Source organism: Aedes aegypti, chromosome 2, assembly GCF_002204515.2.
Source record: "Aedes aegypti strain LVP_AGWG chromosome 2, AaegL5.0 Primary Assembly, whole genome shotgun sequence".
NCBI lineage: Eukaryota > Metazoa > Arthropoda > Insecta > Diptera > Culicidae > Aedes > Aedes aegypti.
Window position 1 is genome coordinate 106,267,973 of NC_035108.1, and position 26,873 is coordinate 106,294,845.

At 38.5% G+C, this 26,873-nt stretch overlaps 1 protein-coding gene across 4 annotated transcripts in view; it reads right to left on the reverse strand.

The window, feature by feature from the left end:
* LOC5575250 (diacylglycerol kinase 1) overlaps positions 1-26,873 on the reverse strand; it is a 655,530-nt gene that overhangs the window by 256,539 nt on the left and 372,118 nt on the right. For all 4 annotated transcript variants that reach the window (XM_021841863.1, XM_021841861.1, XM_021841864.1 and 1 more), the window contains exon 6: positions 19,558-19,640. In XM_021841863.1, the coding sequence (XP_021697555.1) occupies positions 19,558-19,640 (83 nt within the window). The remainder of the gene's footprint in view (positions 1-19,557; positions 19,641-26,873) is intronic.

A 26,873-nucleotide genomic window follows, 5' to 3' on the forward strand; every position in this document is an offset into this window, starting at 1 on the left:
TAATACATAGTCAGAGATAGTTTTTCTTTTGCAGATAGTATCATTTGACAAGTTCTTAGTAATAAATGTTCGGCATTTAAATTCGATATTTCCATATCTCAAATCCCTGAATTATCAACATCGAGCCAACTGTAATTGTTTCTACATAGTAGTGACGAACGAAGATACGTCAGCTTCGAATCGCGTAACCTATATATACTCCACACAATAAGCACCCGTAATCTGAGTTTTCCTGCAACTTTGTGTTCCTGTTTCAGGTAGGTAACATTCCATTATCAAAATATAAATTGCATCATCCTTCTCTGCTTCACGGAGCGTAAACAACATCATCGCCATCCTTTGGTACTTAAATTTCTCATTTCCTGCTCCACCAATCCAAACATGATTTACCTACCGCATGGCATGGCGCAACGGCAGCAACACCTTGTTCGACGTCAACTACATCTGGAACATCCCCAGTGTCTCTCCCCACAACTTGGGCCAGGTAACGTCATACATAAGCTTCCAGGTGAAACGGTTGGTCGCTTTTACTATGCTTGCCACTACCACAACAAGAAGACGGTGACACAGCGATACAGTTCTGCCGGCTCCTAGATTTTATAGAGACGTAGCTCTAGGGTGACTCAAGATATCGTTTTTGTTTTACATCGCTCGTTCGATTCTAGGTCAAATTTGGGTTACCAGACGTCCTCTTTTTACAGTACAAACACTCTTTTTTATCCTGAAAAATTGTGTACTATTCTTTTTTGTTTAAGGGCATCAAGGGTATTTTTTTTCTAAACATCAGTCAGAATTGCCGATCATATCAGACAATGTTTGAAGTGAACCAGAGAGAATTACAAAATTAAATTCCAGAAACAAAAGAAAAACAATATATTACCAAAATTCAGCCCTGTCGTCCTGCTTTGTCGCACTTACTCGACGACTAAGAAGCTGAGTTGTGTTTGATCCTTCGACCTTGATGCTTGCTCCTGCGGGGGCCGGCGATGAGGGCAGGATCAAACATGTCGCGCGTCGGTCGAGTGAAAGTGAAAAAGTGGCGTGATCGCTTAGTTGTGTTTGATCCTTCGACCTTGATGCTTGCTCCTGCGGGGGCCGGCGATGAGGACAGGATCAAACATGTCGCGCGTCGGTCGAGTGAAAGTGAAAAAGTGGCGTGATCGCTTAGTTGTGTTTGATCCTTCGACCTTAACGCTTGCTCCTGCGGGGGCCGGCGATGAGGACAGGATCAAACATGTCGCGCGTCGGTCGAGTGAAAGTGAAAAAGTGGCGTGATCGCTTAGTTGTGTTTGATCCTTCGACCTTGATGCTTGCTCCTGCGGGGGCCGGCGATGAGGGCAGGATCAAACATGTCGCGCGTCGGTCGAGTGAAAGTGAAAAAGTGGCGTGATCGCTTAGTTGTGTTTGATCCTTCGACCTTGACGTTTGCTCCTGCGGGGGCCGGCGATGAGGGCAGGATCAAACATGTCGCGCGTCGGTCGAGTGAAAGTGAAAAAGTGGCGTGATCGCTTAGTTGTGTTTGATCCTTCGACCTTGATGCTTGCTCCTGCGGGGGCCGGCGATGAGGACAGGATCAAACATGTCGCGCGTCGGTCGAGTGAAAGTGAAAAAGTGGCGTGATCGCTTAGTTGTGTTTGATCCTTCGACCTTGATGCTTGCTCCTGCGGGGGCCGGCGATGAGGGCAGGATCAAACATGTCGCGCATCGGTCGAGTAAAGTGAAAAAGTGCCGCGTTCGATAAGTTCTTTTTGATCTTTCGACGTTGACGCTTGCTCCTTGGCAGTGCGTCAAGAAAGCCCGAGCAGTCGTCAGTTGTTTTCCCTCTCGGGACGCGCGCCTATTTTCTCTGTGTGTTTTCATATAGCCGAGCAAACGAGTGAAGCTGAAAGTGGATTGTTGCTGCTCAAGGATGACGGATCAATTGGTGAGCTCGTTTCATGCTACTATATCTAATCTATAAAATATGTATGATTGCACCTTTAATAATTTTTAAACAAACTATGAAATGTTCGTCACTGTGAGTGTCGACATAAACTCTGATTCATAAATTATTTACGTCAAATTTTTTTTACTCAAAACACCTTTTTCCTTTTACTTTTATTTTTGTAATTAAAAAAAAACTTTGAATGGTTCGACACTACGAGTGTAGACTTGCGAAAGGTTCACTTTATTCAACAAACTTTGATAAGTTCGTCACCTCAAGTGTCGGCATAATTTTTCTCTACATAGATATTGTTCACACCAAATAGAAAATTTTATATTTACATATAAGCATATTTATAGCTCACAAATAATTATTTATCATGGTCTAATCACTTATCAAAGTGAATCCTGTGACCCAACGATCCTCCCCATTAACAAACATCCCTCCCAGTAACCTTTGTGGAGATGCAGAGGCAAACACGGTCTCCAAATAGCAAAGGTTACACACTAACATTCCTTCCCCCAATCCCACCTGACTGCAAGGACGTGGCCGGCGCCGTTATTGACCATGTATAAATAGAGGCACTGAATTATGCACACTGAAGAAGATTTTGGCCAATCCCAGCCGATCTTCTAGTTGATTCTTTGTGCATTTTCACTGACCTCGGTCAATCACGGAATAGCAACCATTGATATGTGTAGTCAGTCTAAGCTAAGCTAAGCTAAGCTAAGCTAAGCTTACTCGACGACTAAGAAGCTTTATTTAGATTTTTTTCACATTTATTTTTGGTAGTCTTATACATGTTTGCAAAATCAGCTACAGTAAGTAATTTTTACCTTCCTTACCCTATGTAGATCAGGTGCTTCATAACGCCATGTACGGTATCAATATAAATCGTCAAGCAGTATCAACGTCCTGGAGTAATAAGACTTTATTTTGCGTGGATATTATCGAGATCAAGAGCATCTTAACGCCCGATAGAAAATCAATCAAATTTTCCGAGTTGTATCAACGCCCAGGAGTTATTTTACCTTGTTTGGTTAAGATTAGATGTATCTCAACGCCCTGTAGCACATCAGTTCAAATATAAAGCTCTGTCAACCTTACTCCACGTAAATCAAGTGCATCTTAACGCCCTGTAGGACATCAATCAAAAGTTCCAAGCATTACCAAACACCCTAGAGTAAATTGACCGAATTGAACATTCCGAGCTTTATCAACGCCCTGGAGTAATTTAATCTTGCCCCATGCAGATCAGGTGTATCTTAACTAACGGGCGTTAATCGTCAATCGAAATTGTCTAGCTATACTCCCTTTTGTAATTTGACCTTGTATCAGGTAGATCAAGTACATTTTAACGCCCTGTAGAACATATATTGAAAATTCTAAGTTATATCAACGCCCTGAATTTATTTGACCATATCCTTTGTAGATCGGGTGCTTTTCTACACCCTTTGGGACATCATTTGAAAATTTCAAATTGTTTCAATGCCTAGGAGTAATTTGACCTTACTCTGCGTAGATCAGGCGCATTTTAACGCCCTATTAAACATCAATTTAAAATTCCAAGCATTACCAACGCCCTAGAGTCATTTGACCTTATCCCATGCAGATTAAGTGGAATAATTTGACCTTGGCTCACGTAGATCGCGTACATCTTATCGCCCTATAGAGCATCAATCTAAAATTCCAAGCTGTATCAACACTTTGGAGCAATTTGAAGATCATATGCATATCAACGCCCTGTAGGACAACAATTGAAAATGGCAAGCTATATCAACGCCATGGAATAGGACCTTTCTCCACGTAGATCAAAAGCATCTTAACGCCCTCTAGAACGTTAATTTAAATACCAAGCTTTATCAACACCCTGGAGTAATTTGGCCTCATCTCATGTCGATAAGGTACATCTCAACGCCCTGGATGACATCAATCGGAATTGTCAAGCTGCATCAACGACCAGGAGTAATTTGACCTTGCCTCCTGCAACTTAACGCCCTGTAAAACATCAATCGAACTTTTCACGCTGTATCGGTGCGAAGGAGTACTTTGACCCTATCTCACATACATAGTTCTTTGTGGGGTCATGAATATGTTAACATCATAATACAGCTCAGAAATTGTTACATCTGATTTCGTAAAAATACGGTCATATTATTCCATTGTGTTGTAAAATTCGGAATTTTCGTTTGTTGTCCGACATGCACTTGATCCCTAATATTCTTTTTTATTGAAAAAAAAAAAAAAAACGGATTGTCTGGAGAAATTCTTGGATAAAAACACATGGTCGTTAAGGGGGCCAAACTCCAAGGTTTATATAAATCTAAAAATATATATAGACGGAAACCACGAGTTGGAAGGATTGGGACGTAAAACTCAAAAATGAATCAATGAACAAATTATGTGAAGAAATTTTAAATTTTTAAGAATTTGTTGCAAAATCGTGGATGTAGGGTTTAATGTTGGAGAATTATTTGAAAGTAGACAAGACAAATCCGTACAGGTAGCAGGGAGTTTATGAAATTCAACGTTACCCAAAGTTGCGCGAGAACGCTGTAGATCAGTGTTTCATAAACTTGATAACAATAAATTCTGAAATCGATCCATGGTACACTGAAACAAGCGTTGCAGTAATGAGAACCATGAACGTGTTTTTAAATTTACTATTCCAACCACGATTGAGCTATAATGAACGCTTTTTATTTGCGTTTTGTTCCCTCTCAGTCCAACCGCGTCGATAGCCGAGCGGCTAGCGTTCGCGCTTGACAATCGCCAGATCCTCGGTTCGATTCTGGTATGCTGCAAGTTTTTAACCATGACATAGTAATTTTTACTATACAAATGGTGCCATGGTAAAATTGAATGCACAAACTATTCTAAATAAATGCGAATTTAGTCTGCACAAATCAAGTGGCGTTGTGTATTTAATTTAACCCTCTGATATAGTATTTTCAACCGCAACGCTGTTCTCAGTGTATATAAATCACCCTTTTTGTATGAAAAACAAAATTATGCTGAAATGTTGATACTTTAGCATGAGTGCAAGAATATTGATCGAATTATCTCAAGTTCTTAGTTTGATGAAATAAGATGGAAAAGATCCGCTTATATTTCTAATACAAAACCATCGCAAAATATATTGGAATCCAGAGCAATCGTTTCGAAAAGCAACATTTCACTTTGAAATCACTGCAAAGGGATATTTTATTTTTAAATTGAGCGATATAGAGAAACTAATAATTGGATTAGAGTACCTTGTACCTTTTAATTCCGCCCTAAATGCTAATCTTTAACAGATACAGATATTTCGACTACCACTTGCAGTCTTCTTCAGTGTCAGTTACTCGTATCCACTCAGTGGTGAAAGTGGTAATCGAAATACGCGTATCTGTCAAAGTTAACAATTTAGGGCGGAATTAAAAGGTACAAGGTACTCTAATCTACTTTTAAGTTCCTCTATTGGGATTGTGCTCAGAGGATTCGAATACATTAAAAAGATTTAAGCGATATATTTGCCCTAAATCCTAAAACCTTTTTTTTTTTGAGGACTTAAAACCTTCATATTTTTTAGTTGGTTTCTTTCATAAATCTTAAAAGTTTCTTCGTGAGTTTTTTTTAGGAAAAATATGAAACTTCACAAAAATTGTTTTTTACATGAAAAAAAATCAATAATTTCCGTTTTTTCGTGTTTTGATGGCCTCGGAGCCAAAGGGGCTATTGCTGTTCTCATTTTTTCTTGAAAGTTTAGTTTATTTTACGTTTACTGTCAAATTTTCAACGATGTATGTTTTTAGTTTTTGAGATATATTTTTTTGAAAATAAAAAATCAGTCATTTTTCATCGGCACACACTGTAGGTCTCAGCGCACTAGAATTTATATTTTTCAAAAAATCATAACTTTTGAACAGCTGAACCGATTTTCAATCTTTTTTTTATGGAATGAAAGCTTAAGATTTCAACTTTTCGCACAAAATTTAACAAACTAAAAATCTGAAAAAAAAATGTTCATGAAAATATATAAAAATTTCAAGTTTTTTTTAGAAATTTTCATTTATTTTAATGTAAAAAAAAAATAATAGTTGAAATCTTTAGCTTTTATTCCATAAAAAAAGATTGGAAATCGATTAATTTGTTCAAAAGTTATGATTTTTTTTTAATAAAAGAATTTAATGCGCTGAGACCTAGAGTGAGTGCCGATGAAAAATGACTGATTTTTTTATTTTCAAAAAAAAAAAAATAAATCTCAAAAACTAAAAAACATACATCGCTGAAAATTTGACAGTAAACGTAAAATAAACTAAACTTTCAAGAAAAAATGAGAACAGCAATAGCCCCTTTGGCTCCGAGGCCATCAAAACTTGAAAAAACGGATATTATTGATTTATTTTTATGTAAAAAACAATTTTTGTGAAGTTTCATATTTTTCTTAAAAGAAACTCACGAAGAAACTTTTAAGATTTATGAAAGAAACCAACTAAAAAATATGAAGGTTTTAAGTCCTCAAAAAAAAAAAAGGTTCTAGGATTTAGGGCAAATATATCGCTTAAATCTTTTTAATGTATTCGAATCCTCTGAGCACAATCCCAATAGAGAAACTTAAAAGTAGATTAGAGTACCTTGTACCTTAAATTTGACAGTAAACGTAGAATTAATTGAACTTTCAAGAAAAAATGAGAACAGTAATAGCCCCTTTGGTCCCGAGGCCTTCACAACACGAAAAAACGGAAGCTATTGATTTTTTTTTTCATGTAAAAACAATTTTTGTGAAGTTTCGTATTTTTCCGTAAAAGTCAAAATCTTTAGCTTTCATTTCGTCCAAAAAGATTGAAAATCGGTAGAACGGTTCAAAAGTTATATTTTTTTTAAATAAAAATAAAGAAAATCGCGATTTTTTTGGTCACCCTATTTCGGAAATGGTAACCTTAATCAAAAAATCCAAAAACAACTGTATTCTTATTTTGGATAAGGAACAAAACAGCAAATTTCCACTGAATTCGGTGACCCACTAGATCGGTTTTTCATGGAATGGCTGAATACACAATCAATCAAACAAAACTCTAGCGCATCTTAAATTGAAGAGAGTTGAGATTCTTTTTATAATCAAGGTTTTAAATAAGAGCCTCTACTCTGTTTTTTAGTTCTTGCACAAAAGAGTATTGTTCTATACATAGTACTTACATATTTTAAATTGAATAAAAACATTTTTTGGGAAAATTCATACTACGTAAAGGTTTTTGCACATACAGCAACATTACGGAGAATATGCGTCATCAAAAGAATATTGGTTTAATTAAAAAGCTCTGAGCAGTTTATTTAGAAACAAAGTAAAATTTCAGCCAAGTGTTATAACTACAAAAATAATTTTCTCAATCGCCCTAATTAGCAAATCGATGAAAATGTAATACAGAGCTGTTTATTTGGAAAATTAAAAAGTCCTGTGTTTTGTTTCAGATTTATCATATATAACGGAAAAAATTACATCTTCAGTTCTTGCATTTGTTCGAATTTTAGATGGGCATTAATTTCCAAATTTTCCGAAGTATGACCATATTTTTAGAGGTCATTAGGCTATAAGCCTTCAAAAGCTTTAAAACATTGAAGCAAAACATCTGAAAATGGTTGACATAAAAACAAACCCTCAGCGAAAACTAAATTTTCGATTTTCGAGGATTTGCTCAGTGTACTCTTTTGTACTCTTTTGCAGAGCTGTAAAAATGTACTCTTTTCGGTTAGAGCAAATATGGTAACCCAAGGTCAAATTATGAGTGAGGAGCATAAGTTCGAATGGTTTATGGACAAAAGGTCGAAAGACAAAAGGTCGAAAGGACAAAAGGTCGAAAGGACAAAAGATCGAAAACGATTTGCATGTTGGGAAATTTTTCCTTCTTTGAAAAAATATTTTCGACCTTTTGTTCCTTCTTTTTTGTTCTTCGACCTTCTGTCCTTTCGAACTTTTGTCTTTCGACCTTTTGTCATAGATTCAGTTCGAATTTAGAGCGTAAAAAGAGTTATAAGCGTTAAAAAAGTTATCGTGTACCGGATACCCTCGTTGGTTTTACCACATTTGATCTAAACACTTTTTAATTTGTAGCCCGCTAATTTGTACACCGTTCAGATTAAAAATTATTGAAACGTCATTAAGCTCATGGAACTGAGTAAAGTTAAATGGAACACTGTGAAACGAGTTGACAGCGGCATTAGCACGAGCGTGCGATGCAACCATGCAGAGGGAAGGTAAACCGCGACATGGTCGCCTGTGCGACATGCAGTTCGGCTTTCGGAAGGGTAGATCCACCGTTGATGCCATCCGAACGGTCGTGGAAACTATGGAGACGGCGCGGAAGCAAAAGAGGAGAGGAAATCGGTACTGCGGTGTGGTCACTCTGGACGTAAAAAATGCCTTCAACAGTGCCAGTTGGGCTGCGATCGCCGAATCGCTGCACAGATTGGAGGTTCCCCAGTACCTTTGTAAGATTTTGAGGAGCTACTTTCAAAATCGTACACTGATCTACGAAACAGATGCTGGGAAAAGGTGCACGACAGTCACGGCGGGCGTCCCACAGGGTTCAATTCTTGGCCCGACCCTCTGGAACGCTATGTATGATGAAGTGTTAAAGCTGAGCTTCCCCCGGGGTGTGAAGATCGTCGGCTTCGCGGATGACGTGGTGCTCGTAGTCATCGGCGAATCACTAGAGGAAGTAGAAATACTTGCTACTGAAGCAGTAGACGCCGTGGAAGAATGGATGCGAGGGAAGAAGCTTGTGTTAGCCCATCACAAACCCGAGATTGTGATGATAGGCAACCGAAAGGCAGTGCAGAAGGCGATAATCTCGGTTGGACAGTGTACCATCGAATCCAAGCGGGAAGTTAGACACGTGGGAGTGATGATCGATGATCGGCTGAGCTTCAACAGCCATGTCGATTATGCATGTGAGAGGGCCGTGAAGGTGATTTCAGCTCAATCCCGGATCATGCCCAACAACTTAGCGATCAGCAGCAGCAAGAAGCGACTACTGACGAGCGTGTCGACGTCGGTACTCAGATACGCTGGCCCCGTGTGGGTGACAGCACTGCAGACGAAGTGGAACCGCTCCCAGCTGAACAAATACGTTCAGACTGATGGCCATGCGTGTGGCGAGCGCGTATCGTACGATATCATCGGAGGCAGTCTGTGTGATTGCAGGATTGATGCCTATAAGCCTTCAACTCGAAGAGGACAGCGAGTGCTACAGGGATCGACACACGCGGGGAATTCGGAAAAGAGCCCGGGACGAAACCATGAGGAAATGGCAACAGCAGTGGGATAGCGCTGAGAACGGTAGATGGACCCACCGACTAATTCCGTGCCTGTCGATGAGGGTGAACAGAAAACACGGAGAAGTGAATTTCCACTTGACGCAGTTTTTGTCTGGTCATGGCTGTCTCAAGAAATACCTCAATAAGTTTGGACACGCAAGATCGTCGTTATGCACCGGGTGCGGCGATGTTGACGATACCCCTGAGCACGTGGTCTTCGAATGTCCGCGCTTCGAGCATGAGCGAGCCGAGATGACATCCGTCGTCGGCAATGATGTGATTGTGCACAATATCGTCCAACGAATGTGTGCCGACGAAGAGAAATGGGACGCGGTAAACAGGACAATCGTTCAGATGATGTCTCTTTTACAACGAAGATGGCGAGATGAGCAGCGGCACTCAACACAGCGGACAGCACATGGCTCTGAATCGTTGGGGCCGCCAGAATCGTCGGACCGACCTTGGCGCTTGACAAGTCAGCCTGTTGAAGCGAGCATATGAAGGCGACTAACGGGCGCGCCGGAGTAGGCTAGATCCTCCGCCGGGGACTAGACCGAGTAGAGCGGGCATAGCGTAATATCGGTAATAAGTCGTCGAGGCGCCTGCAAACCGGAAGTCATCCTCCAACCGGAATTGCAGGACCGACCTCGGCACTTACCGACCAACATCGCGTCGTAGTAGGCTATGTCCTTACGCCGGGGACTAGCCGAGTAGATCGCGAAACAGCTCCGGCAAATGGTCGTCGGGGCGCATGTGAACCGGAAGTTTCCCTCCACCGGAATCGCAGAACCGACCTCGGCATCAGCCCGTAAAGCATCGGTTCGGGAGATCTTCCGCCGTCGGGAAAATCTTCGTCGGAGTAGGATAGATCCACCGTCGGGGACTATGTTGAGTAGTCCGTAGCGAGTCACCGGCTTAAGTCGTCGGGGCACCAGTGAACCGCAAGCCATCCTCCAACCGGAATCGCTGGATCGACCTCGGCACTTCACCGGTCAGCAGCAGAGAAGCGGGAACAAACGCGTAACGTTAACGGTTTCGGGAGACATTCCTACGTGGGGAACTCTCCGCTGGAGTAGGCTAGATCCACCGTCGGGGACTATGCCGAGTAGCGATCGTGACAACCACCAGTTTTGGGTCGTCAGGGCGCCAGTGAACCGGAAGCTACCCTCCAACCGGAATCGCTGGACCGACCTCGGCATCTAACTGGTCCAACCTGGAGAACTTGAGAAACGGCGGATTAGCAGCAGGCGCAAAAGCTGCGCAGGGTTCTGGCGAGATGCCAGCCCCAAACACGTCGCAGCAGAGCAACGAAGCGTAGCAATGACAGAAGCGGCAGTAGAAACATGGCCCTGGCGCGATGCCAGCAGTACGAAGAGAGCAAGGGAAGTACAGGAGCGTAAGAAGCAAGGAGCAGTGCAGCGGTTAGCACAATAGCCTCCCCCATGAAGTAATGCCAAGAGGCAGTTCCGAGGGGAATGGCTCGTGGGCGAAGGTGGATTTTAGTCGGTATAAAAGAGTCCGACACTCTGGCGCACGATGGATGAATTCGATATGACTAGCCTCCATATCGAACGTGAAACGCTGGGCTAGTTCGTAAATGTAATTTACCACCTTCTAAAACTAAAAAAAAAAGAAAAACCACACAGATTATAGGTAAATGGGGCCTTCCTTAGCCGAGTGGTTAGCGTCCGCGGCTACAAAGCAAAGCCATGCTGAAGGTGTCTGGGTTCGATTCCCGGTCGACTTCTAGAATTTTTTGTACTCTTTTTTGGATAAATCCTCAGTAATTCCTGAAAGTTTTAAACACATTATTATATACGTATATACAGACCTTCAAGGAGAAATGATTAAAATAATATCTAAAGCATTCACTGGTGGAATTCTTCAAGAGATTTTTAAGCGATTTATAAGAGATTCTTCGATATATATTTTTTTAAGGCACTCTGTGCTCGTGGCCACTACTGTGCCGGAATCAGTTGATCTGTAGCTTCTTAACCGATATCTATTTTCAACTTATCTATATTAACATCTACACTCTCTCCTAGTCTTTTACTCTCACATCGAGCAGGTAGGAGAGAGCTCTGCTGTTAGTGACGCTAGCTGCCTGCGAAGAGGGTCAGTTTGTCTCAGGCACCATCTGATACTGACGGAGGATGGATGTGCTCCCCAAAGCACGGTCCTCCGTGAGGCGTCTTCTGATGGCTGGACGGGTTTTTTTGGGGGGGGGGGGGGTGTCCTGGGAATTGAACCCATGACCTTTCGCTTATGAAACGAAAGCGTAACCTCAAGGCTACAGACCCCCATATAATTTTTTTGGTGAGTTAAAAAAGTCTGAGAATGATTTTCCGCGGGAATTCCAGGACGAACTCAGTGAAAACTGGCGAAGAAGTTCTTGAAGAAACCACTGAAAAGTACGAAAATAATTCAGAAATTTCAATTGTAATTTTCAGAGCAATCTCTTCAAAGCACATGGAAAATGGTGGTAGTATCAGAGAAGACACTCCTTGTGAATTTCTCTAGCGAGTCCAAAGCGGTTCTCCGACATTACCCGGAAGACCATTACCCGGAAAACCATTCACCGGAAAATTATTTCTCTACAAAGTTTATTTTCCTTATTAACGTCCTTTTAACCATTGTACGGCCATTTAGATCAGTATGTTGACCTAAAAATAATGGACATGGATGATTCTTCCTTCAAAATACATAAGCATCGAAGAGGAGTAAAAGATATCTTCATACTTGATCTTGTCAATATGCACCATCTTCAAATATTTGCATTTCATATATGATTAACTCTTCTTTTAAAAATTACCCGTGCAACCATTGTTACAATTACCCCGCGATGGCGATCGCCAACGATTCAAAACGAATCGATATTGATCGCTATCGAAAATCACTCACTGGTTGACCGGGTAGCTGTTCTTTCAACTTATCTTATCTCATCAATTCACCGAATGTCGTTTTTGCTAGAATGACCCATTTCGGGTCATCTGATATTAACCATTCTTAATAGTTGGCGGTTCTTTCGAGTTCCACCGATCTCGGCATTTTTGGCAATATGTGTTTAATCGAGAATGACCAAATATCTTCCTCTTATGATTGCTTATTGTTCTTTCTAGTTTATCACCCTAGAATTGAATTCGGGGTACAGACAGGTATGAAATTCGAAGAAAAATAGTAAAATCAAGAAAACGCAAGGCAAAAGTAGATCTGTTGAGGAGCAACATCTCGGAATCCAAAAATGGTCGTCACAATGGCGAATTGTGTCCCTATACTCTCGATTACCAAGGCACCAAAGTAATACTTGGGGATTTTTTTTTATTTCCGTACAAAGTGGGCCGAAGGGTCTCAGATTTTCATGAAACTTTTTCCACAGGCAGGGCTCATCAATATATGAATAAACAAAAATTGAGAAAAATTCAGGGTCGCTAATTTCACCGGAAAACTCAGTTGGATTTTTTTTTGTTTTCCTCTGACACTACTTACTTTGAAATATCATAACTCAAGAACGAAGCATCGTAGAAACAAAGTTTTATAATGAAAATGAAAGCAAATTTTCTCAGAAATAAAAAAAAATAAACTGGAAAAAGTTTTCCACAAAATTTTTCACCGTTGAGAAAATTCGTAAAGAAAAGCCGGAAAAACTATGTTCCAATCAGTGGAAAACTTTCAAAAATATATATTTGAGAAGGTAATTTCATAAGCTTTAATCGCTGAAATTTTTGAAATGTACTTTTTTTTCGTTTTTGAATTATGGCCAATTATGTGGAAAATGACCATATAAGCCTTTTCTTTGAAAACCCATATTTCAATCGTAGCATCGGAAAAACAAAGATTTATTATCAAAGCAATTGCAAATTTTTTTAAACATCTAAATAAAAGATATGGGATTGGTTTTAATAAGTCGGAATGGATGATATTTTTCATGAAAAACTTCACCGCTAAGAAAAACTGAAAAAACTGTTGCTGCCTCAATTTTTCATTACACTGAAAAGGGTTGAAAAAGGATTCAGCTGACAACACTTGCACTTTCTCACTGCTCTTTGTTAGTTTTTTGGTAAACTTATGATTTTCAAGCCTTGTACGAGAAATCTGGGCCTTTTTAACAAAACTATGATCAAACGCAGGAATTTGAAAATCTTACACGAGTTAGAACATAGTTTTCCCGGCTTTTCTTTACGAATTTTCTCAACGGTGGAAAATTTTGTGGAAAACTTTTTCCAGTTAACATTTTTTTCTACTCCTTAGAAAATTTGCTTTCCTTTTTATTAAAAAAAAAATTTGTTTCTACGATGCTTCTTTCTTGAGCTATGATTTTTCAAAGAAAAGGCTCAAAATGGCACATTTGCACATTTTTTTGGAAATTGGCCATAGCTCAAAAACGAAAAAAAATACCATTTCAAAAATTTCAGCGATTAAAGCTTATGAAATTACCTTCTCCAAAATATTTTTTTTTGAAAATTTTCCACGAGTTGGAGCATAGTTTTTCCGGCTTTTCTTTACAAATTTTCTCAACGGTGAAAAATTATGTGGAAAACTTTTTCCAGTTAATTTTTTTTTTAGTCCTGAGGAAATTTGCTTTCATTTTCTTAAAAAACTTTTGTTTCTACGATGCATCTTTCTTGAGTTATGATATTTCAAAGTAAGTAGTGTCAGGGGAAAACAAAAAATTTCCAACTGAGTTTTCCGGGAAAATAAGCGACCCTGAATTTTTCTCAATTTTTTTATTCATATATTGATGAGCCCTGCCTATGGAAAAAAGTTTCATGAAAATCTGAGACCTTTCGGCCCAAACCCGTACGGAAATAAAAAAAAATCTTCACTTGTAGCTTTCTTTGAATAACAAAGCTAAAATGAGAATTGCACTATTGAATGTCGCTTCTTTCGCAAAATTTGGCTTTTTATAATGTTTTGATACAATATAAAAATTGTATTCTAAACTGTTTTAACTTAAGTAGATTTTTAATTGCAATCTTCTTAAGTAGATTTTTAATTGCTTCATCCCAGTTGAGTCTTGACGCCGGTAAGAAGAACAACATATTTGGTCCATAGCATTTTGGACATGTCTTTTGAAGAAGTGTTTATGGAAACCGAGGGAGTCGAGAATGTCATAACATTATTTGTGCATCAATAGAAGAGAATAAAAATTGTATAAAAATGTACTGATGAAGGTCGTCGAAAATGGAAGATTTGGTTTTCTGGGTAATGGTGCATTCCGGTATTGGTATAGAATCGTTCAAAGCAGTGCATCAAGGTTTCATTTCTAAAATGTTTTTTTTTTTTCAGAAATTCATTACATTACGGCACATACAATAATGTATCTATCTATGAAATAATGACAAAACTTTCTTCAAAGCAATTTGTTTTTCTTCACTTATTTTATGGCATTTCATTCCAGCATTATACTGCACACATTTGAAGGATGTTTTTATGCATTCCCCCTCAACTAATTAATAGTTTTATGACTCATTTTTTTTTGTTTTTCGTTAGCTCGGGTATCTTCAGATGTTTTTTAAAAGATTTTTCAGTAGTTCTTCAAGATATTCTAAAGAAATTACTCCTAATGAAAAAAAAAATCGTTTTTCAAGTATTGTCTTTAATAATTCTTGATTGATGAAATTCAACCTAACAGTAATGAATAAAAATGTTCCCGACTTTTTCCATTTGGCGGTGACGATTGCCTACCCTGGCATTGACCCTGCATTGCAAATGTATCAATGCACTAATATCACTTAATGGGTTGTATTGGTTACCCTTCTTGCATTAGTTCAACTGTAAAAGTGCCCATTGTCACTATAAAACTACTCTAATGGTAGGCTGCGGTTCCAGGTCATTTGGCCGAATACCGATTGACCGAACGCCATTTGGTCGAAAGGGTCATTTGGCCGAATGCCATTTGGACGAATGCCGTTTAGCCGAAATAGGAAATAATAGTGAATTATAGTTAGCATATTATTGTAGACGGATTTCACGCCAACTCGACAAAGGGATTGGCAGTACCCCTTAAGAATTCAATGAAACTTTCGGGGTGTGAAGACTATGTAAAACTAAGATATTTTACATACTTTGTTTTTTCAAAATCGATCTAGACTAACATTTGGACAGGGTCAAATTTTTTTTTACTTTTTTTATAAACCCGTATAACTCGAAAACGATAAGACCTACAAAAAAGTGTTTTATGGGGGACTGTCGTGAAATTTCCTGACGTTTTAGAGGAAAATATTGAAAAAATAAAAACACATTTTCTACACTGAAAAAAAAAATATTCAAAACTTTAAAGTCGATTTAAAAAACGGCCATTTCAGATTTTGATCATCCTTTAGAAAAAAGTTTCGTAATTAAATTTACTAAAAGTCGTCCATACATTGCAAATTGGGCATATTTTAGAGAAAAAAAAATCTCTAACAGGGTAAAGATCTAATTTTCGTCACCCAAGAAATTTGCACTAATTTTCGCCCCTTCATACAAAAAAGTCTAAATTTGTATGAGGGGGGCGAAAACTAAAGCATGGCGAAGATTAATTCATCTACCCCATCGATTTTTTTAAGTCCAAAATGAGTTTTTTATTTTATTTTTATTTCGCTTTAAACAGTCTAGTATGATCATATTTTCAAGTGATAAATAAGTTTTAATCACAAAATAGATCATATTTGTTTTATTGGGAGTAGTTAAAAGAAATAAAACGGAATTATACGAAGTTTTTTTTTTAATAAATTCAATTGATCTCGCACCAAACCGCTTATGAGAAAATCAACTCCGTCTAACAATCCGATGGGTTTTTTTATGGTTGGAAAGATATCACAATAATATTTAATTTCTTATTTGGTCAAAGCCAATCTTAACAGGTGTCTGGAAAGGGTCAATATTATGCTTATGAAAAAAGTCGTGGTTTGTTTTTATTTTTATTATTGCTATATATCCTATATATTTTGGCCATTTTTTTAAAGTCGACTTCAAAGTTTTGAATCTTTTTTTTAGTGAAAAAAAGGTTTTTTATTTTTTCAATTTTATTTTCTAAAACGTCAGCAAATTTCACGACAGTTCCCCATACAACACTTTTTTGTAGGTCTTACCGTTTTTTGAGTTATACGGGTTTATAAAAAAAGTAAAAATAACTTTGACCCTTTCCAAATGTTAGCTTAGATCGATTTTGAAAAAACAAAATATGCAAAGTATCTTAGTTTCACATACTTTTGACATCCAGAAAGTTTCATTGAATTCTGAAGGGATGCTGCTAATCGCGTGTCGAGTTGGCGTGAAATCCGTCTGTAGTGAGTTTCAAAGCTGAATTTCAAAGAACTTATTCAGCTTAAAGAAGGTTATCATCATTGATATACACATAATTGGCTCTTTGATGTTAGTTCAAAAAACAGTCAGTGCTGAAAGAAGAACATCCTTAATGTAATCAAATATTGACTTCTCTGCTAGTGGTAATAGCTGCCAGCAGAAGCTTTTGCATTGTGTTTGTAGTCAGCTTTTGACAGTAACTAAAACGGTTCACGAATTATTAGTCCTGCTGCAGGACTGGATTGCTACGATCCCTCGAATCGTATTAAGTAAATTATTTCATAATTCTAGTAACCGCGAAATTTGTCTTCTTCTTTTTATAAAGGAGAAACTGTGAGCTTTTTCCACGTAATCATTCAGCGAGTCAATCGGTTTACTGCTATACGCAAGCAATGGGGCAGACCTCAGTTCACACGTTGCAATCTTAATATTGGAGGAGAAACAGAAAGAACAGCCTATGATCGAAAGAAGGAAAAATATCTTATGAAAATTGAAGCAAGTGCTATGCAAACAATTTTCATATTAGTATAACTACAAAAAACTCCCGATGATTTAAATAAGGTAAAATTCCCAATTAACATATAAGCTAAATTATTGCCAACAGTAAAGGAACCAGTATAACTCGAGAGAATAAAAGGAAAAACTTCTAATGAAATCATTAAAAACCTGTAACCATATCATACCGTTGGTACCCCAGATGAAACAACCATGAGCTTTGAGTCTTGATGCAATGAGTGGAGTTCACAACTTCGTCCTAAATTAACGAGTCAATTTATCATTCTCTTGGAGCACTTATATAGTGACAAACATCATTAAAGTCAATTATTTAGCTGATCAATTATTGGGCAACACCTAACAATCTTACACATAACTGTTGTAGTAATTTGACTTTTTTTGTTCGTAATTTGGCCAAACGACCCGTTCGGCCAAATGGTGTTCGGCCAAACGGCATTCGGCCAAACGGCGGACACCGCTTACCGGAATACAGCTGCATTATATATACAATGGTATAATACTCCATGATTACTTGGGTATTATATCATTCACGTAACTGTTATAAAACATTGATACGTCCACACGAAAGCCATGATTGATGAATTATTACAGGGACTAATATCGAATTGGCGGTGTGAAACAAAAACGATTTTTTTAACCACCCTAACGAAGCACACCTTACACCCAGCTGCTCACATCCGTCGAGGAGGATGGCGGAAAACGGATTATCATTAGCGCCAGGAGAGCACAGGAGCACCGACTGTCACCACTATACTAGCGTAGTAGTAGACGAGGTAACTACTCAGCGTGCCGACCTTCGCCGTACGCGTCGTATAGACTCATTTGAGGAATTGGTGTAAATAATGTTAATGTTGCCCTTTGCTTTCGACACATCGTTTATTTTTTCACCCATCCACCCAAATGATGGTAATGAAATACCACAACGAATAGTGATCGTTAATTAAGCGGTTTTGCGGTCAAGGAGTGACTGGACTTATCATTGTTTGCAGATGATGTTGTCCACTGAGGAGAACCAGCGCGTCTTCCACGAAGTCGTCGACCTTGACGAAATCGTTGATTGAAAAGTGAAAACTGTATTACGATGAACATCTAATTGGATGTTCATCCTAGTGCTGGTTCCGCCTTTCGATCACCTTGTCCGTCAAGGGGGAAATTTGCACACAGGTAATTCAGGCAGTGTGGGGATGCCGCACCAACGACGACCTACTAAAACCGGTCGATGCATTGTACTTGAGCAATTCTTGTTAAATTGCTTGCTATACAAGAAGTGTCGGTTTGGTTTGAAATATTGTGAAGTTTCGATGATTGTAAAAACAAAATCAATTTTACCAGAGATTTACGATAACTTGATACGCTATGTTTTCAAGATATGTTTTCCATTTTCTTTCTAAAGGAACAATATGGTCAGTTTCTTTCCTAAGTTGTAATCAGAAAACAAATGTAAAAGAAATGGCGTATATAGATTACAAAAAAAAAACATCAATAAGTGCCAACTGGCTAAATAAAGAACATTAAATAAATCATAACTTAAAAATTATTCCTTCAAGTTCCCATCCAGACAAGCATTAACCCGAATGAAACACAACTCATTCAGCCCATAGAAATTGTTTATTCATCAAGAATCTTGAGCACATGGCACGACGACGACGGCGGTACTCATGTCAGCTTATCGCATTACACAAGGCAAAGACACGGTATTGGCCGTAAAGTTCATTGTAAACACATTTCTTCTACATAATACATATCGCACATCTCCGGTGTCCCAACAGAACGCGAACAGCAGCCATCACTTTTCCGGAGCCGAGCTCAGAAGCGGGTTTGCTTTCTAATCACTTCGATAACGACGAGATAAATCAAACACACATTCAAGCTCGACGAACTTGACTTCCTCCGGTGATTCAAAATGGGGTGTGTTACAAGGTACTGTAAAACAAGGTAACTTTGATAATAATGGCAAAATATTTAGCGTAGAATCGTGTTAACCAAGCATTCTCACTTTCAAGATGCAAGAAAGCATGCAATATTGGCGAATGTTGGATACAAGATCGTGAAATGTTTCAGTTTCACTCAAGATTGCAAGATTGCATAAAACTTTACGTGCCATGTAAATTTGAGAATGTTTTGCTGTGCATAACTCTACCTCTTTAACTCATTAATCCGTTCAATATCGAGTAATGGAGAGTTGACTGTAGCTCAGACATGAAGCGTCATACTGATACTTTTGATACTTGTATTCGTTTTATTTGATTGAAATCCGCAAATTTTTATAAGTAATTTACTAAGTTGAGGAACTCGCATTATCAAAAATACCCCGTTCTACAGTACTCGCTCGTGTATTGCAGGGAGGAAGTCGTGAAAAAAGAAACCCACCAGTGTAATCTTGTTTTATTTCCACGATCGATGTTACGCTATGGCTGAAAAGCTATCACATTTATCCGGGTGCCGGTGCCGGTAATTTTACATTCCATTTGATCGGATTCAATTACGCTGGGATCGATTGAAGCCCGCCCCCCAGAAACCCCCCTTGTACTTACCCCATCCGGATGAAATCGAGACGCTGACGGTGTCGTTGGGGAGCAGAATTCCTGCAGTACATTTTGGAGCTTTTTGGTGGAATCTGTGGGGGAGATGATGAGAAAAAAAAGGAGAACGGTTGAAAGATGAGAAATGGATGGCGAAGGAGTGCTTTGCGGAAGTGGAACTCCGATGACAAACGATTGGAATAGCAGCAATTTGGTATGAAAACCATTTGGCGTTTTATGATTCGCGAAATGATACTCTCTAGAATAATGGTCATTTGATATAGGTTCGGAGAATTAGGTTAGTGCTGAGATGGATTGGATATTTTTAGATATTTAACTTTGTTATGAAGAGTCTCATAGGGTTTCGCAATCCAGTTCGGGATTTGGTAAAATTAGTCACAGAAATACTCTGAAACATCTTTTCATGAACCAAGACGGATTATCGATTATGTTTTGTATACAAATGATTGAATGAGCCTCCCTTAGCCGAGTGGTTAGAGTCCGCGGCTACAAAACAAAGCCATGCTGAAGGTGTCTGGGTTCGATTTTCGGTCGGTCCAGGATCTTTTCCTGACCGAAATTTCCTCGACCTCCCTGGGCATAGAGTGTCATCGTATCTGCCACAAGATATACGAATGCGAAAATGGCAACTTTGGCAAAGAAAGCTCTCAGTTAATGTGAGATGGTGATTAGTCAACCCTGCCTAGCGTTACATATTGCGCATACCTAGCCCTCGAGACGTTACTTTGCGAATAAGCTGTCAACACGTTGACAGACATAACGCTAATACCAACCATACAAAGGTTGCCTTTTCCCGCGCACGTCAGACACGAGGGCCTGCAAGAACATGCAATTTCCTCTTTCGTATTCCTACTGTCCGGCAGTCCAGTTACATAATGCTGGGCGACAGTTTGAGCACAATCCCATTTTACAGATAATAACTGTGGAAGTGCTCATAAGAACACTAAGCTGAGAGGCCAGGCTCTGTCCCAGTGAGGACGTAAGGCCAAGAAGAAGAATAAGTATTCCCGTGCCCACATGTATAGACTTTCAAATAAGCTATTGCAAATATGAAAATTTCTGTGAAGTCGCATTATCTAACTTCTTATGATTTTTATTAAATTATGAGCATTTGTAATGAAATCTCCGAAAAAAAAATAAGATTATCACAGAATTAAAGCCAGGAAAAAAATTTCAGGAATTCTTGGACTCCAGGAGAGGAATCAAGAATATTTTTTTAAATCAATTTTTGGTTGAATCCTTAAAGGTGTGTACGTGGTCAGAAATGAATAGGGGCTGTTAGCGGTCATATCATACATCCCTCATACTTACGAAAAATATTTTAAAATAACGGGGTTTCATACAATGATTATCATTTTGTTCGATTTTTTCCAAACTGATCTCAAATTGAACGCTGCGACATGATGAAGTTTTTGAAGTCCTTGCCAAAGATCTTTTAACAATTTCGTCAATAAACCGAAACGGGTTTTGCAAGAATTCTGACGACAATTACTATTATTACTTCTTCTATTAATAATTCCTAAGAATTTTTCGAAGGATCCAGCCAGTAGTGCTACTACTGAAAAAATCATTCAGGGACGATGAACGATATAAGTATTTCTCCATGCTATTTTTAAGGCTACCCGAGCAGTGGATTACAACAAAATTGCATTACAATTATGTCAAGATTTGCAACAAATAATAAAACAAATTTTTGTTAGAAGTACTTTGAGTTGATGGAAGAAATTTTAACATTACTTATACAAAATCACACAATTCAAATGAAACGTTTAAATTTCTGAGACATATAATGCACACAACTCGAGCGTAAAACTTCACGGATATTTACATGATATGTCATGAAAACTTCATTTATATGTCATGTTATCCAGCAGGATCCTGTGAGATTAAATATCATATAACACATTACAGTAATGACCCGATTTTGTCAGCCTTCCATTTTATCTACTACTGATTTTGTCTACCTCCGATTTAAGCATCCCCTTTTCCCGATTTTGTCAACCTACAATTGATATTTATTTTAATCAGAGTAAGCACGTCTAAACTGGTAATATTGGATGCGTAAAGTCAATTGTGACCTTGGCCACGTTTACACAATCATCTAGAGCACGAAATTTTGAAATTTTTAATTCCTAATTTTTATCCAAGAAACTGATCAATCTTACCTTGGATTACGGTACATAGAAATTGGAAGAAAAAAAAAAAACAATATTTATATTAACAAAATCATAAAACTAAGTCCTCAAGTTAAAATAAAACTTGAATCGAGTCGATTTTTTTCCCGATTTAAGCTCTTACCCGATTTTGTCAACACTCAATATATAATGGGGCTGACAAAATCGGGACATTACTGTATTACATGATATTAAGTAGCCCTAAATTTACATGACATAAAGTTTACATCGCATAAATGAAGTTTACATGACGTGTAGTCTTCATTATTTTTAACAGTTCAGTTACAAAAATAAAGGCTTTTTCAAATTTGTTTAAATTTCAAACAAAATAACACAATTTGTAATAAAATATATGAGGCAAATACTTATACATGTGTGCTTTTATTCCTTTGAAGAAAATAACAAATATTAGTGAAGGATCGACTGGAACTTGATAATTAGAGGAATTTCTGGCTTGCAACTTGCAAAGACCAAAATTAGTGAAATTTATTCAATGACACTGATACGACAGATTGGCGACATCTGTTAAGACAGACATTATTGACGATAAACAGATCACTATTTTCCTACTGAAAACGGCAAAATACAGTTACTGAAACGTTGGACAGTAGAAAACACTGTTTTAATTAAGGATTAAAGACTGCAAGCCAGAAATTCGTTCAATGAAAATAACAAAGTCTGTTAGACACCAAAAAAATCTTAGATTTATACGTAACGTAATTTGAGCCTCAATCATGCAAAGCCATTTCTCATGTATTATTCAATGATAAAGGGTGTCCACGATGAAATTGCCACACACAAAATTGATTCGCAAAATTCGAGTTTTTATTCGATTGCCATCAAATTTTCAGGGATTGAAATAAAAAACAATTAAACTTCAGTTTACCATTTTACTCGTATTTTATTAACAGTCCATACGCAAATGCCCGCACCTTGGCCTTAAGCCTGGCCATCAGATTCTGCACAACCTGTGAATCAACCGTTTTTTGCATGTAAACCCATACTACCTTAGGTCGTTTAAGAAGGTGCTGCTTCATAATCGCGCAGTACTTCTCGATGGGGCGGAGCTCCGGAGTGCTGGGAGGGTTGAACATTTTCGCGAAATTGACCTTATTGTCCGCATACCTCTTCAGCACGTCATTGGAGTATTGGCATGAGGCCAAATCCAGCCAGAAGATTGTTGGGACGTTGTGGGCCTTCAGGAGAAGAAGGCACTCTTTCATGTACACCTGTCCGTTCATAGTGTCCTGGGTCACGAAAGGTGCACTCCGCTTCCCGCCCGTGCAGATGGCTTGCCAAACCAGGAATTTTTTCGCAAATTTGGACATCTTCTGAGTGCGGACATGCTCCGGAACGCTGGACTTATCATTGGCCGTGAAAAACAGGTTGCCGGGGATCTGTTTGAAGTCGGCCTTCACATATGTTTCGTCGTCCATGATGCAGCATTCAACTTTCGTCAGGGTTTTGGCGAACTTGTTCTGCTTCTTGTCGCGATTAGGGGCCTTTTATACCTTTAACATTCGAAGCCCAGCCTTAGGTTTGGCCTTCTGAACAAAACATCGGCTTAGGTGCAGGTTCTTAGCCACATCCCGAACGGAGGCGTTCGGGTTTCGGTTGAAGGCCCCAACTACGCGGTTGTGATTTTTGGTGTTGTACGGAATACTTTTTCCTTCACTTCTGGGCTTCCGATGGGTGGTCAATCGTTCCTCGAACCGCTTAATCACTTGCGACACCGTGGAATTTGCGATTCCCAACGTTTTAGCGATGGAACGATGCGAGAAATCCTTGTTCTCGTGATGAATGCGCAAGATTTCATCACGCACTAGCTGTTCTTTCGACTCCATTTCCGCGAGTTTTGATCACAGGACTTTTAAACTTGCAGGATGTAAATAATGCACTATGAACTAAATCCACCCAAATTTTCATTAAATTCTACCCAACGGTTGAAAAGTTAGATCAATTTCATAGTGTGGCAATTTCATCGTGGATACCCTTTAGAATGCAATCGGAATGAAGCTGAACTGCTTTTCAAGTGGCTTATCCAAGAAACCCGATGATATTTACAAAATTTAAACGATATTGAAAAATGTTGCCAAAAACGGAACCATTTTGTTGCCAAAATCGGGGGGTGCCAAAAATGGAACATGCCAAAAACGGAATCCCACTGTACTATAAATCGTTTATCTTCCACTGTCCAAGGAGCTGTATAAAATATAAGATCCAATGAATCTGCTTCAAACTTAGGATTTAAATAACAGAAGTGTTAAGGAAGTCGGGAAAATACTACCGTTCGGAGAAAACAAGTTAGATTTTTGAGGTTTTGACCGCCCTCAGACCATTGTGCGACCGCTCGACTCTAGCTTCGTAATCAAACGGTGATTGATGATGCGCTCAGACAGCTTCGCCATGCAGCTTGTGAGTGAGATTGACTGGAAGGGGCTCGGTCCGGATTCCTCGTAATGCGGTTTTAGAATGAGAATGACGATAGCATTCCGCCAACTAGCTTGAGGAAACTTGAGGAAAATTGAGGAGCTCAAGAAGCGTGGCGTTGAAGAAGTGGGTACCCTATTGAATCGACACCTGTTGAGGCGCCTCGTCCTTTCTCGAGAGCCCACAGAAGTTCGGCTAGGGCAATATCGATGTTATACTAGGGCGGTTCAAAATTTAAAAATGTTCGAAAATCCAATCTCACCATGTGCTCCTTACCATCCTTACCATAAAAATAGTGTCCGGTGAAATTTTCAGCTTTCTAGGTGGTGATTGAAAGGTGGCCCGAAGACAATGTAGGTTTATATGAAAATTACTATGGAGAAATTTTGAGATAAGTTCCAAACACGCTAGTACTGTAATGTAAGTGGAAACTTATTATCCCATAGTTTAAACTCATTCTTCACACCATAATAAAGAAGTGTGCTGAAGAGGGAAATTTAATTTCCATATAAACCTACATTGTCTTTGGGCCACCTTTCAATCACCACCTAGAAAGCTGAAACTTTCACAGAACACTATTTTAATAGTAAGGATGGTAAGGAACATATGGGAGATTTGATTCTCAAACATTTTTAAATTTTAAACCACCCTACTGGGAATATAATGCTGTAATAATCGTGCTTACTGATTACTTGGGTTGATCCAAATTTCTGCCTCAAAGTTCGTTCAAGACAATTATTTTTAGAATTTTTGTTCTAAAGATGGGTCAATAATTTGACGCTAGTTTGTTCAGCGACATTGTAGCTAATATGTTGAAGGCTCAATGTGTGATATTTTTTTTACTGCTATAGATTTCCTGGAAATCTTGATTATTAAAAAGTTGTAATTCAATGCATCTCATATTTAAACTTAAAACTGAAAAAAAGCTAAAAATACTTTTTAAAACCATTCCCAGTAACTCTTCTGCTTTGAATAGTTCTTCTTAAATCCCTTCAAAACCTGTATCCTTGAAAAGTTTTCCAAAATATTGTCATGAACTGCAGTTTGATGTGACGTATCGCCCAGAGATTACTCCGAGAAATATCCTCGACATAATCAGGTAGAATCAAGGAATATATCTGATTGACTTTTGTTTACTTCTACTTTAGGAATATTCACAAGGATACCTGAAAGAAATTCTTTCATTAGGCTAGGGAAAATTTTCACAATCTTCTTATACAGTCGACTCTCCATAACTCGATAGTCAAGGGACCATCGACTTATAGAACTATCGAGTTATAGAACATACCGATACCAACAATTTTAAAATCAAAGGTTCAAATTTCTATATTTCCAATACTTTTATGATCAACGCTATAAATTTGATCAACAATATAATTTTGTTGATAGCATTTTGAAAAAAAAAATATCTTTGGACACTTTTTTCAAAATGTTAGAAAAATCCCTTATTTTTACTAAAAATTATTTTTTTCTTTTATATTTTCAAACTTTTATTACAGCTTGCAAGACCTTTATTCACTGCCAAACCAGAAATGATCCATGTCTCCCTTAGCTTAGCTTAGCTTAGCTTAGACTGACTACACATATCAATGGTTGCTATTCCGTGATTGACCGAGGTCAGTGAAAATGCACAAAGAATCAACCGGCTGGGATTGACCATAATCTTCTTCAGTGTGCATAATTCAGTGCCTCTATTTATACATGGTCAATAACGGCGCCGGCCACGTCCTTGCAGTCAGGTGGGATTGGGGGAAGGAATGTTAGTGTGTAACCTTTGCTATTTGGAGACCGTGTTTGCCTCTGCATCTCCACAAAGGTTACTGGGAGGGATGTTTGTTAATGGGAAGGATCGTTGGATCACAGGATTCAGTTTGATAAGCGATTAGACCATGATAAATAATTATTTGTGAGCTATAAATATGCTTATATGTAAATATAATATTTTCATTTGGTGTGAACAATATCTATGTAGAGAAAAAATATGCCGACACTTGAGGTGACGAACCATTCAAAGTTTGTTGAATAAAGTGAACCTTTCGCAAGTCTACACTCGTAGTGTCGAACCATTCAAAGTTTTTTTTAATTACAAAAATAAAAGTAAAAGGAAAAAGGTGTTTTGAGAAAAAAAATTGGACGTAAATAATTTATGAATCAGAGTTTATGTCGACACTCACAGTGACGAACCTTTCATAGTTTGTTGAAAAATCATATTTACGTCTCACCATTGTAACGATTAAAGGTGCAATCATACATATTTTATAGATTAGATATAGTAGCATGAAACGAGCTCACCAATTGATCCGTCATCCTTGAGCAGCAACAATACACTTTCAGCTTCATTCGTTTGCTCGGCTATATAAAAACACACAGAGAAAATAGGCGCGCGACCCGAGAGGGAAAACAACTGACGACTGCTCGGAGCACTGCCAAGGAGCAAGCGTCAACATCGAAAGATCAAAAAGAACTTATCGAACGCGGCACTTTTTCACTTTACTCGACCGATGCGCGACATGTTTGATCCTGCCCTCATCGCCGGCCCCCGCAGGAGTAAGTGTCAAGGTCGAAGGATCAAACACAACTAAGCGATCACGCCACTTTTTCACTTTCACTCGACCGACGCGCGACCCCAAACCAGAAACGGTCCATGTCTCCTTGTATAAAAAGGGTTTTCGGAATTTGTCGGGACCACTAGTTAATAATTAA